Source organism: Mus pahari, chromosome X, assembly GCF_900095145.1.
Source record: "Mus pahari chromosome X, PAHARI_EIJ_v1.1, whole genome shotgun sequence".
In the NCBI taxonomy this organism is placed as follows: domain Eukaryota; kingdom Metazoa; phylum Chordata; class Mammalia; order Rodentia; family Muridae; genus Mus; species Mus pahari.
This window is the reverse complement of record NC_034613.1, coordinates 60152509-60170717: the sequence shown is the minus strand read 5'-3', so window position 1 is coordinate 60170717 and position 18209 is coordinate 60152509. Positions and strand designations below refer to the sequence as shown.

General features: G+C 39.4%; 1 protein-coding gene across 6 annotated transcripts in view; it reads right to left on the bottom strand.

The window, feature by feature from the left end:
• Mtmr1 (myotubularin related protein 1) overlaps positions 1–17581 on the bottom strand; it is a 52916-nt gene extending 35335 nt beyond the window's left edge. Inside the window, exons 1-5 of one of the 6 annotated variants that reach the window (XM_021187732.2) lie at positions 17281–17581; positions 12418–12523; positions 5383–5406; positions 4669–4695; positions 3237–3287 (exon numbers count right to left, since the gene is read on the bottom strand). In XM_021187732.2, the coding sequence (XP_021043391.1) occupies positions 3237–3287; positions 4669–4695; positions 5383–5406; positions 12418–12523; positions 17281–17438 (366 nt within the window). In that variant the 5' untranslated portion in view covers positions 17439–17581. The remainder of the gene's footprint in view (positions 1–3236; positions 3288–4668; positions 4696–5382; positions 5407–12417; positions 12524–17280) is intronic. The other 5 variants (XM_021187737.2, XM_021187733.2, XM_021187738.2 and 2 more) reach the window with 5 other exon arrangements.
• Between the last annotated feature and the right edge of the window lie 628 nt (positions 17582–18209).

Sequence of the window (18209 nt, the reverse complement as noted above, 5' to 3'; positions counted from 1 at the left end):
ATTCATCATGAATTCTTAGGGTCAATTCATTTTTATAACTAATTTCATACTCTTCAAGAAAACTAAAGAGTTACTAGGTCGACTGGCTACACTGATATTAAAAGAAAGTTGTCTAGGATGGCTAGGCAGTTTGTGCCCATACTTCCATGATCAGGCTGATACTGGGACTCAGGAACCAGCTTCTTCTAAGCTTCCTTGTAAGGTGCCAGATAACTCAAAAGAGAGCTGAAAATGGAGTTTCTGGACCACAAAGCTAGGAGCCTAAACTTGGGGCCTATTTCAAGGTATTGCTACCCTATGAGTTGCTACCAAGGAAACCAGTCATTTTCTCCTGGGCATGTCTGACACGATGTGTCATGAATAAGAATAAAGTGATAAAACCGCCAGAAATTACCAAGCTGCATTTCATAGAACATTAATTTCTCAAGACATGTAAACAGGCTTAAAAGGAGTGGGTGGGAAATGCTCTGATAAAACAAATTAGGCTTTTTAAAAAAGTGAGCCAGGCTTCAGTGCGTTAATGCACACTAAATCAGCAAGAGGGCGCGAAAATACAACACATGCCTCATACCTCCTTAATCAGGGAGTGCCTCTTGAGAAGAAATACCTGTTAACACTTGGGAGGGCATTAACATTCATCAGAAAACAGGGTGTGTTATGTTGATCAAGGCTATGGTATGTATGTCTCTTCTACCCAAAAGGCAGAAGATTACACAGTCCATCGTTTCCTTATCAAAAAGTGTATAGTTAAAATCATATATACAAGTAATGTATTCAATTTGAATTTTTAGTATTGGTTAGATATTTTTAACCAAAAATGTCTGTAAAATTTTGATTTTATAGTGCTAGTGATCAAACCCAGGATACTGGATGTGCCAAGCAAGCATGCTATCACTAAGTCATACTCCCATCTTAACATTATTTCTAAGATTTTCATATAAAGTTGACTTTCTTTTTCCATGTAATGTCCAATTTTACAATCATTTCATTATACTTGTTTTGGTCACTGGGTATCAAACCCAAGGCCATAAGTGTGGTCTATCACTAAGCTTCGCCCTTAGTCCCATTTATAGATTCCTTTTTACTATATTTGATTTGGGAATATGCTTTTTATTCAATGAGGCATAAAACAATATGTATACTTTTTGAGAAAGGGTTTCTCTGTATAACCCTAGCTATCCTGGAACTCACTCTGTACCTCGAACTCAGAAATCCGCCTGCCTCTGCTTCCGGAGTGCTGGGATTAAAGGCATGTGTGACCACCACTGCCCTGCAACAATTTGTTTTATAAACACTAAAATACCAACCATCTTAACAGGAGCCTAATTTGAGGGCCTACTTTAATTAACTAGTGACGAATTTTGTAACATAATTACCAAGTGAAAAAGTTACTTTGAGGTTGGAATTGTAAATTACTCCAAATGTTACATTGTTAAAGCTTACTTTAGTGAGCAAATATAGTATATAAACTGAGATTCCATACCATATACTTAAAGATAACAGAGGATAAATTATTTTGGAATCTATTTATGAAAATAAGCTTCTCTAAGCACTAGCATCTGGATGGGATTTGGGAAGAGAAGATGCCTTTTCAGCTTTAGAGCAAGCCACATCAAACATTTTCAAGATTTCAAGCCTGGGCTAGCCAATGAAACCCTGGCAGCATGCACTAGGCTCTCAAGATAAAGAGTAAGGAACAACTGGTTGTCTTCTTGTCCCATATTCATAGTCAAATATGACTAGAAACATCTGTGCGTTTCATGAGGCATGAATGTGTTGATGAACACTGTGAGACAAAACTTTCACTCATGATCATTAAATATGGGACATGTTTTTAAAAGATGAAAAAGCATCTATCAGAATAACACAAAGAAATGGCCCCAGTGCTTCAGATTATTCTAGAAGAGAAAGTAATGCGTTTAGCTTAAACATAGGAAGCCAAGAGACAATAGAAGGCTCATTTTTTGGTGAGTACAGTAGATTCCCTTTATGAAGCTTTGTTAGGAGATGGGGCTCACATTTGTACTGTATTAAGCTTTTACTGCAACTACTAGGTTGCACAGGACATGATTTGACCCTTGATTTATCCAACCTATATGTAGCACAACTAAAAGATGGAGTGAATTTGATCTCATAAATACACTCACTGCTCTTGGTGCCTCTTTTCACAATGTTGCCCAGCTGAGCAATTCCCTATGACCTCATCTCAACCTTGGTGCTTTGATTCTGAGTGTCTAGCTGAGATCTGCAACCTCCTGACTTTGTCCCTGAGGGATCCAACCCACCCAGATGACTCTGACCTTTCCACAGTTTTTCATAAGCATGAATCAAAACTTCCAAGTGGACAGCTTATGTAACAGCTGCATGCCCAAACAGCGATTTTCTAACTGAGTCCTAAAAGATGCTTCTGGGATCAATGAAGGAAGGTGGTTCTACACAGATGATAGAGGACAAAGACAAGGCTGAGCACTTGAGGCTTGCAAGTCATCCCCAGAACCGCTCTTCTACAGGATTCTCTTATTTGGTTTCTATATCAATAGCAGGAAAGATATTACTGCTTCATGAATCTGGAGAAAATCTGAAAGTATGAAGCAAACAGCAAGATTCTGTATTCTGATTAATAAAAATAAAGTATATATGCTCATTCCACAAATACGAAACACCAGGTGCTGTGTTAGGCACATACAATGTAACTTTAAAAATTATATTGTATTATTTTATGTGTATGGGTATTTTGCCTTCATGTATATATATTTGCTACCACATGGCCAGAAGAAGGCACTGGATCACCTAGAACTGGAGTTACAGACAGTTGTGAGATGCCATGTGGATGCTAGGAATGTGAAGAACAGCCAGTGCTTTTAACCTTAAGCCCCACTGTGCAGCTTTGAGTACAGAAATATCCATACCCTTGTAAAGAACCTGTGGCATTTTGTATTTACCCCTCTAGGTCCTTGTTTAAAACACTTCATAGTCTTCTAGTGGTAGAGATCATGTAACCCTATCTTGGAGAACCAAGAAGTATGGATGAACCAATTTCTAGTTGACAAAATGTTGGATAAACCAATTTTTGCAAATAATGTCACAATGGAATCTACCAAATACAGACAGAAGAGCACTATTATAGTGGTAAAAGCAACTGGAAAGCTTTGCTTATTGCCTAGATATCTAGTATGAAATGACTTCTAGATACACGGTCTGTAGCTACAAACAGATGAACATGTAGAACTTGCCACCTGATCAGCTTCAGCTTCAGAAGGGTAGCCATTGTGTTCTTCCTCTAGCTCCTGCACAGCACCAGGTGCATGGACAAGAAAGGGCAGAGAAGAGAAAGAGAAACACGTGCAAACAGACAGGTGAAAGGACAGAATTTCTTTAAGAGACAGTAAGCATGTAAAAGTTGACACACCTTTTATGGCTTTGCAAATCACCACACTTGCCCCCTTCGAGTTAAGGAAATAACATGTGGACCATCTATAGCATCCTCAGCCTAAAATGTAGTGTCTATTTTCTGTGTTTGTGTTGGGGTAGAAAAATGAAAAGCAAACAAACATCATGGATTTCAAACAATGCACCATTTTTATAAAACTAAGCAACACCATAGCAAATAGCAAAGAACATAACAGGCACATCATGTGCTCATAAAGCACACCACAGAAACCACATAAAAGGCAAAGTCAAGCCAAAATACATAGGCAGTTCATACATGAGTATTTTAAACAGAGTAAGTATTTGTATGTGCTAAAAGATTATTATATTACCCAGGGGTAAATTTCATTGCATACATGCACGTGACACATGCTCAAGATTTTATATATAATATACACACACATATAAATACATATGCACTGGTTTATTACTTATTACCAATTAAATACTGTGACTTACAATTAACATTACATTAAATATTTCTAACAATATCAAAAACATGCTTCAAAGACAAAACTAAAATGCTACATAGTCTTCATTTTATTCTATCTGTTTAAAGGCATGCTATTCTTAATTTTTCATAGAACCAATGTGACAGGATTATAACCCCCTTTTAAAGTGGCATCAGATTTCTAACCATGAAAATATTAAAACTAATATGAAATTGGTTCTAATGGCAACAGAAAAAGTTGCAAAGCTTTGAATGAATTTACTACTTCACACATTTACAAACTGGTCAATAAACTTCAGTAACTACAGAACACATTTTTATACTCAGAATGAATTTATAACTAGCTATATCAAAGGCAGTATAGGTTTTAAATCCAGCCTGTTTTGTTGAAATTTATAATTTTTTACATGTATAAACAACAGAATCATTCATTGTGTGAATTTTAAAATGTTAAAACAGAAAAATTAGTGATTCCTTAAAACAAATTCTTACAGTACTTCAAAGTCCCTGCAAGTGTAAGCTAAACACTAATATTTAACTGTGTGAATCAATGAAAGAAAATGATTCTCATGAGCCAAATAAAATGAGGTAAGATGGTAAACCAACTAATAGAGGAAGAGTTTTACTCAACTTGGCTATTTTTGTACAACTTCACTGGCTTCAATAAGGTTACAATTTTCAAACTGAAGTAATTCAATCATACTATGAAAATCCAGATTGTTTCCATTGAATGAAAATAGGTTAATTTTTTCATGTCTAACACTAGGAGTTATATGCATGCAAATTACCAATCTTTGTCTTGCTTTATGAATATTCTGAAATAGAGGGAAGGAAAATCATGAGGAAAATAAAAGCTATAATTCACTATATCTGTATTTGTAAAAATACTGATTTTTGTAAAGCTTGCTTCAAGATTAGTGCTTAAGCTTTTTTTTATTGAACATGCAAACACAGCATGACTTAAAGTCATACTTAGAGTGGATGGATAAAAATGATCACTATTTTGGTTGCTAAGTTCTTCAGCATAAGTCACACAGCATGAGTAATATGCACATACATGCACACATGTATGTATGTATATATGTATGTATGAAACAATAATAATAAAACAAAGAGTCTATCAACTCCAAAAGAGTGAGGAGTTTTTAGAAGGGCCAGAAGAAGGAAAGGGAGGATGAAAGTGATATAATTCTGTTTCAATTAAAAGCATATTTTTCAAAAAGGGCCAACATAGGCACTGGCCATGAACATCCATTGGGTCAGAATTCATGTGGTCTGAGGAAAGTCAGTATAGCACACTGGTAACAATTTTCCCTGCCTTAACACATTAAAAACAATTACACATTTTAAAAACCTGTAGCAAACAAAGCATTTCCAGTAAGCACTTAAAGCTATGACACAGCAGAGCAAACTGATCAGAGTGACTCATACAAACCAAGTGTTCATAAAACACAGACATATACAAGCAGGAGGCCCATCTGCCAAAAGCCAAATATCCTTACCCTGGTATCAGGCCTCCTGAAAACCTGTTAGTTAAAATACAGAACATCATCATCATGGAAATATTCTTATTGACCTGTGAAAGATGCCATTAGATTCAACAGCCTAGTCCCTAAGAAATATTGTAATCCTCTATATTAACCCTTGAAGTTTTATTCAATATCAAATCAATGCCTAACACATTTGTCCTGTAACTTTCAGGGAAGTATCTATTTTGAAGAAATGTATCTCCCTCATCTCCAACCTTTTAAACACAAATCTTTTCTGGCAAGTGCTTTCACAAGCTATTGTGAACAGGCTGCATTTCAAAAATAAATGTTTCTGTTTCGAAAACTGAAGGTATTTTCAGTATAGAAGCAATGATATAAAAAAGGAAGTTATGCTCTCTGACCATCCCACAACCAGAAACCCCAAACTGGATCCAGAACCCAGTTTAGCTATATATGAATTCAGTAACCTAAGAGTGAGATAATCACAAAGCTTAACCTGGTTTTTCTTTAAATTCATTTCCAATTCCTATCGGGACTACAGGATGAAATTCGCTAATGTGGTTCCTCTCCTGGAAGCTGGGTGCCTCCTCTGATGGACATGGCAGCAAAGAGGAAGCTCCAAGGAGGAAGAGGTAGTGGCTGAAGAAAAAGTAAAACCATGCTTTATTTTACCAAGTGACACTAATTTCAGCAGTATTATTCCTGTGTTGGTGGCCAATGAATCCTAACTGAACATGCAGCCTCTGTGTGGGAAAGCTCTAGTTAGAAGAAACAGCACATGGGGACAGAAACTCTAGGAAAACAAACAGTTGTTACATTCTGGGGAGGACTTTAATCTCTCTGTACTACATACAACGCTGGATGTTGAATCCATCCAACCACTAGATGTTGAATAAGAAACACTTCATCAAAAAGGATAATTGACAGATTATTAGCTTTACTGGATTTACTAAAGAGGCAGAAGATCACCTTAACAGGAACACGAACACAAAGCCTTCCCTGTTTCTGAATTAACAACTTAAAAAAAAAGAGCCCAAATGGAGTTATCCTCCATGGTTGGACAATGTTGTTCCCAGAAGACAAGAGTTATTAAATGCAAATAGTACAAGGCAAGGGATACCTCTCTACAAGTCATTGGTTAGGTAGGTCCCAGGTCACCAAACTACCACAGGGTATGGCCATTGCTTTTGTTTACCCACCATAACTACATAGCAATCCCTGATTGTTGAAAACACCACATACTCTGGCTGCAACACATAAAAAAATCATTCTCAAACTCACCAGAAAACTTCCTCCCTAGTGTAGGCTGATGGCAGAGAAAAGATATCTAAGTTCTTATATAGGAATGGACCCAGTACACTAAAGGATCAACTTAATAGAAGAGATTTGTCCACTGGTGTGATAGTGGCATGACTGCTCTAGAGTGCTGAATGCTTTCTTATTAGACTTAAGACATGGCTGGTAAGTTTATAGGCCCTAAGGTAGAAACCACTCTTGTTCTTTTCCTCAGTGCTCATGCTATTAAATTGCCTTGTATGTATTTATATTTATACTCATAGATGTTTGCTGCTCTCAACCTTGGAGGAGCTTCTGTTTGCAGTGGACAATAGTCAATGGAAAGATGTATAACTGATCAAAGTTCTGAAAATAAACACATCTGACCCTGACTGTGACATCTATTTCACAGCCTCCCTTTCTGCCACCAGGGAACATTGTGAGGAATAGGTGGAAAGAATGTAAGCAGCAGAGGATGAGAAGGAGTGCTGTGTGACATGCTGGTTTTTGCACATGACATGGCCATCACACTCGTGAACTCAGAAGCTGTGGTTACCTGCGAAGACCTATACAAGGTAAAGCCAGTGAAAATCGTGACATAGCTGTGGAAGATAATCTCCAGACCCCACACATAGTAATTTATCATGAACAAAGACACGTGGTTGGGAGTACATGTGGGAGAGTTGGAGTGAGGAAAGAAACAACGAAATTCTCAAAAACAAAGAAAAAGTTTAACAAGGAAGAAAATATTCTTTGCAGTTAAAATAGTGTTTTGAATTAACTGATATTATTCTTCAAAAAGAATTAAAGCCCCTGAGTTCCTAAGCAGAGACTTTTTGGATTAAAAAGCTTACATCTGGCTTTTTTTGGGTGTGTATACAAATATCAAAAAGTTACTAAGTTGTTACTTTAAATAGGTAAAGTTTATCACTTCTCAACTATATCTCAATAAAGTTAGCAGAAAGTAAATAAAGGAATATGTAGCTTCTGGTGATAAAAACCTCAGAACTGAAAGGCTCACTATTCAGAGCTTCATTCCAAGACCATCCCCCACTTGATTAGTCCTGTTTCTAATTCTTCTATCCATTGCCTCCATCATATCACTGACTTTGCCTTACTTCTTTGATATAGCACTTTTAAACAGTGTTTAATGACTTGTCCTTTTAGATGAGAAAGGGACAGTGTAGTATCCAGTTTTTATGCTCACACGGTTCTTAAGCTACTCAGTACTCCAGAGAGGAGAGTGTTAGGTTTGTAGGGGCTTGCCTCAAAGTTTTGTGGGTATGTTTCTCTCTGGCTCCCTTTGCTCCTCTCCTGAAATGATCCCTTTAGTACATATAGATACTTATTTCCTTCTTGACCTGGATTCTGATGTAAGCCAGAGGAGATAGCAGTGCCTTTAAGTCAGGATTAAGTGATTTTAAACTGGACAGCTAATGCTCAAGCAGATAGCAATGGGACTTTGTAAAAATGCTTTTATGGGGGCATATTATACCTTCAATTCTCCAGATCTCTCCCTTATATCTGCCCTCCTTGTTAAAGAGATGCTTGTCTCATGTAGGCATCTGAGTCTGCAGTCTACAAATAATAAGTAACTCATAAAGATGGGTTTTCAGCCATAGATTATGACAGTGAATCCTGAAAGGGCATGCTCAAACTTCCCTTTTCAAAGGTTAGCACCAAACTCTGGAAACATAAACCAAGAGCTAAGTCAAGCATAACAATGTGTTCCCATATACTGTTACCCCCTTTCCTTCAAAGCTCTTCTGGAAATTTCTGTTGAGGATCCAGAAATTAATACAGCATTCTTTTGGTTCAATAATAGCTAGATTTCTTATCTAAATAGTCCAAACTAAGAAAAGGAAGAAAACGTGTATACTGCCATTCCAATTTTCTCCTCTGTTGTAGTTTAAACTATTTAAAGAATATATCTAGCTATTACTGCATACACAATGAAAAGGGGAGCAAAACACCACAAAGGGACAGAGAAGTAATGATGGTAATTCTAGAGCCAGAAGAAGCAAGATGCTCCCATAGTAGACTAATTGGTAGAAGGCAGACCAGAATCAAACATAACTGAAAAACATTCTAGAAACAAAGGTATTTAAACACTTAAAATCTGACCATAATCCTCTTAGCCTTATATAGTCAAGGAAACTCTAAAGACTATACAAGGTCATACACTGAGGGATTACACAAGATCACAAAGCTACTCAGCACTGTTTGTACTGCTCTATAAACTCCCTCTTCCGAGTCAAGTTGTACTTTCCAAATAATGGAAGCTATGATTGGTTGTATCATTTCTTCAGTCACTAGAAATATTTTAGTATAATTTCTAACTATATTATTGTATCTAATCTATGAAAAATATAGTAAGATAAGTCTTATTTTTAAAAGTAAATTTAAGAGCAAGAATTTTAAAACAATGTCCTTATTAATTCTTTGAGAACTTCATGCAATGTATTTTGATCATATTCATAAAACAACCCCATGATTTTTTCTGTATGTTGGCCTAGTTAGATGAAAGCAATTGAGTTAGCAAGCAGAGAGTAAGCAAAAGAAAACATTTTCTTCTATTTCTTTTAATGATGTTAATTATCAGGTTAATCTTTAGGATGGCTTGGTATTTACTAGCAAGTAACAATAAGGTAAACATGTATTATTAACTAGTCCTGCCTGTCTATACTTTCAGCTATGACAATGCCTGGCAAGTACTTGTCATTTCACAACTCCACCTCTACAAGTGGAGCTTGTTGTAACTGCATATCATTTGTGTTAATATTTGTCTTTCCAAGTGCATAAGAACTGTATGGCAGAGCACACCTGTATTCCCAGAAAACTAGAGGGAAGAGCCATGAAGATACAGAGTTTGTGTAGAGGGGAGAGGAAGGAATAAGAGAGCAAAGGAGAGAGAGAGGGGGGAAGCAGGATAGGAAGAGAGAGGAGGAGGAAAAGGAGAAGAGGGATGGGATGAGAGGACGGCTGACTGAGGGAGAGAGGAGAAGCAAAGATGAGAAATGAGAGGTACAGAAGGGGCTAAACCCAGAAAGCGGGGGGGGGGGGAGAATGCGAGGGAAAGAGTGGAGACATGAGAAGAGTAATGTGTTGAAGAATGTAAAGGAAGAGTGGAGAAGCAGAAGGGGGAGGAAGAGAAGCAGGAGAGGATGAATGAGAGAAGAGAAAGGAGAAAGGAGACCTATGGAAGAGAAAATAGGCGAGAAAGGGAGGTAAGTGGAGTGGGAAATGGAAGGAAAGAAAGGAATGGGAGGGAAAGAGAAGCGGGAAAGAGAAAGGATGAAGAGGAGCAGAAGAGAAAGGGCAGGGAGAATAGAGGAGGGGAAGGGAAGGGAGAAGATGGGAAAGAGGGGCAAAAAAGGAAATGGGAGAGGGGAAGGGAGGGGAGTGGAGGGGAGACAAGGGGAAGGAAGAAAAGAGGAGGGGACAGAAGAGAAGAGGGAAGAGATGACAAAAGGACTGGAAGAAAGGAGAGACTAGGGAAGAGGGGAACAGAAAGACAGGGTAGAGGGAAGAAGACAAGAGGGGAGTAGAGAGAGAAAAGGGGAAGGGGGAAGATAGGAAGGAGGGAGGGAAGATTGGGAGGAAATTTAAGAGAAAAGAAATAGAAAAGGGGAGAGCACTTGCAAGAAGAGAAGGGACAAGAGGGGATGGTAGTAGGGAGGAGAGAGATGTCTGTGCCAAATCTCTGTGTGTTTTAAGGGAGATAATTACACAATAGATAATTTTAAATCTTTTCTATTAATGGCTACAACTTTAGTCGTCCTGAAATTGTATCTGGACCTTTATGCTCAGCTCCATACCTTGGCTCCTATGCCAGAGGGTCTCCAAGGCCCAAAATTGTTACTCTAAGTTTATTTGTAGTAGGTATGCCACTTTTATGTAGTTTAGGATAATTTTATGTTTTTATGATTTAAGATATATTTCTTTGAAGAAAGTATAACTTACAAATTATAAACTTAATGACAAATTTGTAGATTTAGTTATAAAACATGAATAATCCATCAAAGGGTTGACTATGATCTGATAAAGGGACTTAAACCTCAATTTCCAAAATATATAAGAACCTTACTTTTTATGAAAAGAACATAGGAAACCATTCTAACATGAGCTGATTTTGCTAAACAAAATTTTTAAATAGGTTAAAATGATAAAATGTAGTTATTTCATGTTAAAGATCCATTTAACCAATACATTAGAAAGCTAGTCAGCATTCTATCGTTACTTGTTATAATTTTAGTATTTTGAGACATGGTCTTATACTGTAGCCCACATTAGCAGTGAACTCAGTATGTAACTCAAATTATCCTTAAACTAGAATTGATCCTCCTGCTTCAGCTTTCTAAGTGATGAGACTGTGGGGTGTGGCACTACATCTGGCTGCATTTAATCTTTTCCAGAACCCACGGGACACCATTAAGCCATAATGAAAAATTGACAGTTAACTTATAATTGGTAATAATAACCCCAGAGTATGAGTGTCATTCTCTTCTGAGAAGGGTCATCCAGTAGGCCATTTCAAGTAAAGTGGGGGGCAATATGCTACCTGGGATCTATGGGAACCTGCTGCTACAGCAAATCATCTCCCTAGAGTGTCTTCCTAACTAGGTTTTAAAGATCAAGATCTTCTGCTCCCCCGCTTGTCGTCATGCATGAAAATCAAAAAGTTGGGTCACTGTTAAGGGATATACTGCCAGTTTTGGAGTAGCAGGTTATCTGATTTCTACTAACTTTGGTAATCTTAGGTAAGCTTAGGATGTTGGCTGAAGCTCTTGAACTATTAGTGAGATTTGCCATCTTCTAAGAGCTACTCACTAAAAACGGAATGTATTCACCATGCCTATCAGGCAAAAACAAACAAACAAAAAAACAAACAAAAAAACCCCTCAAGCAAACACAAAGAACATATCAAGGCAGTTTCACTTAGTGTATCTGTTAACAGCTTACTGGAATTAAAATACTAGTTTCTAGCCTGAACAAAGATGGAGCAGCTGAGTTTTTTTGCTAGTTGATTCATTCAATAACTATTTATTGAGTATCTGTTAAGAACTAGGACAGTGCTAGAAAACAGTCTATGCCAACAAGAAGCCTCACTCTTAACCTTAGAAAATGCAAGGAATCCAACTTTTAAATCAAAAGTTTCTCACTCCAGTAAGGCATAAAACAATGAGGCTGCTCTGTTTTGAGCCCTGTAAATGGTTTAGAATTATCCTTGCTAATGATGAATATTCAAATGCAATGCCTAAATACAAAAACATGTTTGTGAAGTACAGTGCTGGCATCCAGGTTTGATTTCTACACAAAACAGTAACAAAAAAAGCAAACATGTTTCTTTTTGTTTGCCTGCTGTTAGAAGGGGAGTCTCACTTGGTAACCTCCTCTGGCCTTGAAGTTTCTCTATGGACAACGGGCTGGCCTCTAACTCCCTTGTAAGTATTGGCCTCACAAGCATGCATCATTATGCCCACTATACATTTCTCATAAAATAGAGCTTGACTTTTTTTTAAAAAAATTGATCAAAACTTTAGGACATTTTTCTGTTAATTATAAAACCACAAATAAGAAAAATAGGTAGAATTTTCTATTTCTATCTATCTATATTTCAAATTGAACACTAGAGAACCTTTGTCCTCACCACCTCCAAAGGGCAATTAAACATTAAGTGGTCAAAAGCTCACATGAACTAAAACTACAACATTCTTGGCTACGAATTGGCTATTCTATATAATAAAGAATTAAACACTCAATGCTGCTTACCTTATAATCTCTTGACACATTTTCTGATGTCACTGAACCTGAAATCTGACTAGAAATTGTAGCAGCTATAAGCTGTTTACACCATTCAACATGTGACCCTGTAGGACTAAAAGAAACAGTGTGGTTAAAACCCTTTAAACACAGACTCCTAATGAGAAAAAAGTGTCCTGGGTAGGAATATATAGATATAATATAGATATAATTTTTTTAAAAACAGTCTCTCAGCCGGGCGGTGGTGACACACGCCTTTAATCCCAGCACTTGGGAAGCAAAGGCAGGCGGATTTCTGAGTTCGAGGCCAGCCTGGTCTACAAAGTGAGTTCCAGGACAGCCAGGGCTATACAGTGGAACCCTGTCTCAAAAAACAACAAAACAAACAAACAAACAAAAACAGTCTTTCATGTATAGCCCAGCCAGCCTCAAATCATTATGCAGCTGAGGATAGCCTTGAACTCACCATCCTCCAGCCTCTACCTCCCAAGTACTGAAATTATAGATATGCACCACAATGTTTTAAACTATTTGGTTGCCTTTCTACTTAACATAAGAATCAATAATAGACAAAACAGAAAATAAGATTAGGTTCTAGGTTAGTTTTAGATGAGCTAATCAACCTTTTATTAAAACTTTAAGATTATAGATGTTAGGGCTAGAGAAACAGCTCAGTGGTTAAGAGCAATATCACCTCTTTAAAGGACCTAGATTCATGTTCCCATTGTCCATGTGACCATTCACAATTTTCTGTAACTCAAGTCCCAAAGGATCCAATGACCTTTTCTGGCATCTGTGGGCACCAGGCATGTATTGACACAGACACACATGCATCCATACACATAAAATAAATAATTTTTAAATGATTACAGGTATTTAGTTAAGCATGTTACTATCTAACATATTATAGAATTCTATCAAAATTATATGGAAGATATAATATATATACATATACACACACACATATATATATATATACACATATGCATATATATATATATACAAATTAACATAGTATATATAGGAAATTAATTCCAAAGTGAAATATTTACCTTAAAACATGATTTTCAAACAACATTCAACCAAATTCGTGTTTGCAGTTTAAAATCTAGAAAATAGTGTACTTTTACTAGAGTAAAACTGATGGTGAGTTAATATAGAACAGACTAGAAAAGATATTTTGTATGAAGTAATGATGCTGCATTACATTTCTATAAATGCTTTAACAACTGAAAAAAGCTTCTTCCAGCTAATATCTCAAAGCTTTATAACCAGTTGTGACAAAATGGCAGAATAGACACCAGCCAACTTGACTGGATAAGGAAATGGAGGTGCTGAAGCCACAATTTACCCAGGAACATGGCCACCACTCCAGGGAGCAGCACAGCTGACAATGACTGACTTACTGAGCTAAAGGCAGTGCCACAGATGCTGGGACACTGCCTCAATATGGAAATACAACAGTTTGCAAAGAAGATGGAACCTTCCGCTAGTCTAAAAGGCAGCGTTACCTAGCCCCCCAGTGACCCATTTTATAGGAAAGAAAACTGAGCTTCCAGTTTTGCCCATGGTCATATGACTGTAAGAGCTTGGTCTCTGCTCACCTGACCCAATAGACTACAAAGGCAAACTAGGTGGCCAGAGATTTAAAACTTGCCCTCAAGAGCCAGGCACCTTTCCAGATCTGTCAATATAGGAAAAAAGATCAAGCAAGAAGACAAAACTTTTACTTAGGACCTTTTACCACAAAGTTAGCTTTTGTCTGGAAACAAATCAAAACCATCACAAATTACATTCACATTCATGTGTTTTAAGGACAGAACGTCCATCTAATTTGTAGTCACTGATAAAGGTAGTCAAGTCTTTAAAGTTGAAAATATATGTAAAATATTTGCTGAATAAATTTAAAGTTCTACGATACACTAAGATTCCATGATTTTAGTAGAAGTTAGAACTCTATCCCAATTTCTAAGCAGCAGGAGGAAAGGAGACAGACATTTCCATGTGTGTTGAAACAGGTACTTATGTAGTCCTGGTTGTTCCAGAGCTTGCTCTGTAGGCCAGGCTGGTCTCAAACTCAGAGATCTTCCTATGCTGGGATTGAATGCTAATGTTCCCCCTTTGACTGCTACTTTCCTTTTTTCAGACAGTCTTATTCTGTAGTACAGGCTGGCCTAGAACTCACTATGTTTACCACTATATTGTCCTTGTATATGCACCAATTTTGCCTGATTTTGAATGCAGTGTTTATTGATAGAAACTGCCACACCAAGTTTCCTTTTTTTGCCCTTTTACCACAAGCACCCATTCCTGATTACAAATCCATAAACCGAACCAGAGGAAATTAACGACTGACTAGATCCTGCCATGCCTTCTTCCAATAAGGTCACTTCTCTATACTTTGCAGACTCGCAAGCCACTGCTTCCTGGGGTTGGCCTACCTCTTCCTGCCCTTACTGATAGATGAGTTGCTCAGGGAGTCCCAGGAGTCCTTTTGGATCCTTGCTGTATGGATCTACCACAGGCTTTCTAGAAGCCTATTTCTACCACTCTAAAGAACACACAAGATAAATTAAATGAGATACTATTTTTTAAAAAAACACAAACCCAAGAGATAGAGAGCTCTAGCACACACTGTTTCAAAAGCAGTTCTTAGCTCCAATTGTGCCCATGTCTATCTCTGGAGCAGTTTTTGAACCAAAATATCTCCTTTGTGCCTTAAAGTTGATTGTGCTGTTTTGAGAAAGGGGTGGGTTATTGTTGCTGATGTATTTTTCCTCTGCAACAGGAAATGGCCTGGTTCAGAACAGTTACACAGAGTGGTATAATGGGCTAGCCAACAGAAGGTCTAGGCTCAAGTCCTGTTTCTGTCACCAACTACAACTGTAACCTTTAGGAAGCCACATCCTCTCAAAGGACCACAGCTGCTTCTCTGAGAGAAGTGAAATACTCTGAAGACTAGGAGGGCCTCAAGGTTCATGGGACATATTTAAGACAAGCTCACAGAGAGCAACTTCCCTTTAGGGGGGTACTTGTTGAGAGGTCTGAACTGAACTGAACTTTTCTCCATGCTCAACTGGCTTTTCTTTGAAATCTGCACACACCCCTCACAGCAAATGAGGCACCTGCTTCTCTGTTAAGAGCTAAGTCCCTTGAAAGTCCACCCAGTCCTACTACCATTCTAGTTCCTTTTCCCTGAACTGCAGCCACCTTCTGTTCAAGAACTGAAGCCCCAGGTGGATGTCTAAGACTTCCTGGTTTAAGTTTTCAACAGACTTATCAGGGTCCCTGAGAACCTGAATTTTCACTTGACTGGTGTGAGATGATTCCCATGAAAGTTAAGAGAACCATTCACATCCTGAGATGGGATGAAAGCTCAAGTTCATAGGAAGGTAGTCTGCTCGTTCTCACAGGCACCAGACCATCTTTCTTATCAGTTCCCCACAAGGCAAAAAGTTCTGATCTCTTGGCCAAAGTGCTCTCTCCAGTCCATGTTGTAGCTAACTTCATTCTTTCCTCAATTCAAATGTCTGACTTCCTTCCTTACTGCCCATATCACTAACACCTTTACATCCTTGAATTACCAGCCAAAGCATAGTGGGTAACAATTGAGGCTATAATATATAAAGAGCTTTTGAAAAATACAAATTTGCACCTGCCCTAAAAGTCCCAAATCCAAATCCTTGAGCGTAGGACCTGGTCACATGTAGTTCCTAATAAACACTGAATGAGGCATATTGGAATAACATCCTGCAGCTACTACAATGATTCAGGCCTATGCTGCCACATGAATATCATCTTTCTGTTTTACCAATAGCCTACCATTTAACACATGCAGGTTCAATCATCAGCCTTAGAGCCATAAAGTCATACATAGTGTGGCATTTTGTGAATAGACAGGAACTTATGTGTTGCTGAATACTTTCAGGTGAGTGAAGTCCTCATGTTTACAAGGGATGGCTTAGCTGTGATTGGTTTTTGGTGAAGCCTGTTGCTAGAAGATTAATATATTAAAATATACTGTAATTCGCTGAGCTAGAAAGCTGACAAGAGTACTGCTTGTTGCTTCCCTGACTGTCTTTGGAAACTCCCAAAAGTTCAGCACACTGGAATGACTAACACAGGCAGGGACAAACAGCTCAAACCCATTGAGCCACATTAACAACTGTCTTTTGCCCAAGTGTCTAAGTGGGGAAACTGGATGTTCCAGACACCTCTTGTCATTACCCAACTGGGTGGTGGCCTTTTCCAGTTGGACATGGCAGGTATACCTTGAACTGACATATTTAAATCTACCTCAGAAGCAGGGGACTCATGTACCCAAGAGGAAAAAAAATACTGTGCCCTTCAAAGTGTAAAGAACTGAAAGTACACAGCAGTATTCTTGCCTCGTGAGCATTATGGAAGTAGTCCATCTCAGTTTTTCAAATCTGTATCTTTACCACCATCTGTGACAAATGTGCCTATGGGGTCTCACCTCCCAGTCTCCACCCCAAGCAGCGGCAGCGGAACTGGATCTTAAAAATCACACGATTTAGACAGAAATTGAAGCTAAAAAGAAGCCAACTGACATTGCCCCCACCCCGCCCCCGGAGGATCCTTGGCTCTGGCCAGGCACACACACACAAAAGGGGTCCTCATTGGCCTGGGTTTGACAGCTCTGAAGCCAAGAACTGTTGAGCTCGCTAGGCGGAAGTAAGCAGGTGGCCAACCCCAGGCAGGTCCTAGAGCAGCGGCCCTAAGTCCCAGGAAGGCTAGAGGTGGCTGTGGACTAGCCGCCCACCCCCGCCTTGGCTCCCGGCCGAGAGCCGGAGGGGACGCCGGGCCTTGAGCTGGGCACCAAGAGGTTGTGGCACCCAGGACCCTACTTACCTGTCAAGGGTCTCAATGCTGGGGTGCCGGGAGCTGGCCGAGGCGCCCCCCACAACCCGAGAGGGTCTCCAGCTGGCGCCTGGCCCTGGCCCCGGGCCCCCAGCGCCCTCGCAGCTCGCTGCCGATGCGGCCGCCGCCGCCGCCACTGGCCTGTCCATGACGCGTCAAGCGCGGCGCCTCTGGTGAGCCACAGTCCGGAGTGCAGCGGCAGCCAGGCTCCCCGACGCGCCCCCTGCCGCCCTGCTTCTCCGCTTGACCGCTCGCATCAAGCGGCCGCCGCCATTAGCTGTCACCTGGCGGCCCCGCGTTACCCAGAAGGCCACGCGCGCGGGGCGGGGGGCGGGGTCGGTGCGGGGAGGGCGGCGCGTGGCACGCTAGCCACATGGTCCCACCACGGATGCCCGCCCACCTACCGTGTCCTAGAACCTGCGGGTGGCCAACCCACACCCCACCCCAACCAGCCCAGTCTGAGCAATTTGGACAGTACAACCTCTGAGGTTTGGTCATGCATGGCAAGCTTTGCTCTACACCCCGGTACACTGTGGACATAGGGGGTTAAAAAAAGGCCTTGGAAGTTCTCTATTTGAAAAACAAACATTTTTCCCACTCTTAGTTTCAGGTTCCAAGGAAGTTTCTGGATGGGGATAACCCGAGGTCCTTAAGCACCGATACACTTCTTTAAAATATAAACAATTCCATGGTTTGTTTGTTTTTGTTTTTTTGTTTTTTGTTTTTTCAATTCCCACTCCGTTCTTCTCTCATCCTACTCTCCCCCACTCCAATTCCACAAATCCACCTCCCAGCCATCTGTAGGGCAACCACATGCTCCAAACACGCCCTCAGAACTTCCGCCCTTGGTTTATGTTAAGTTTAACATTTAACTTGTGTTATGCAAAACATCATTATGAAAATCAAGCCAATATCTGATG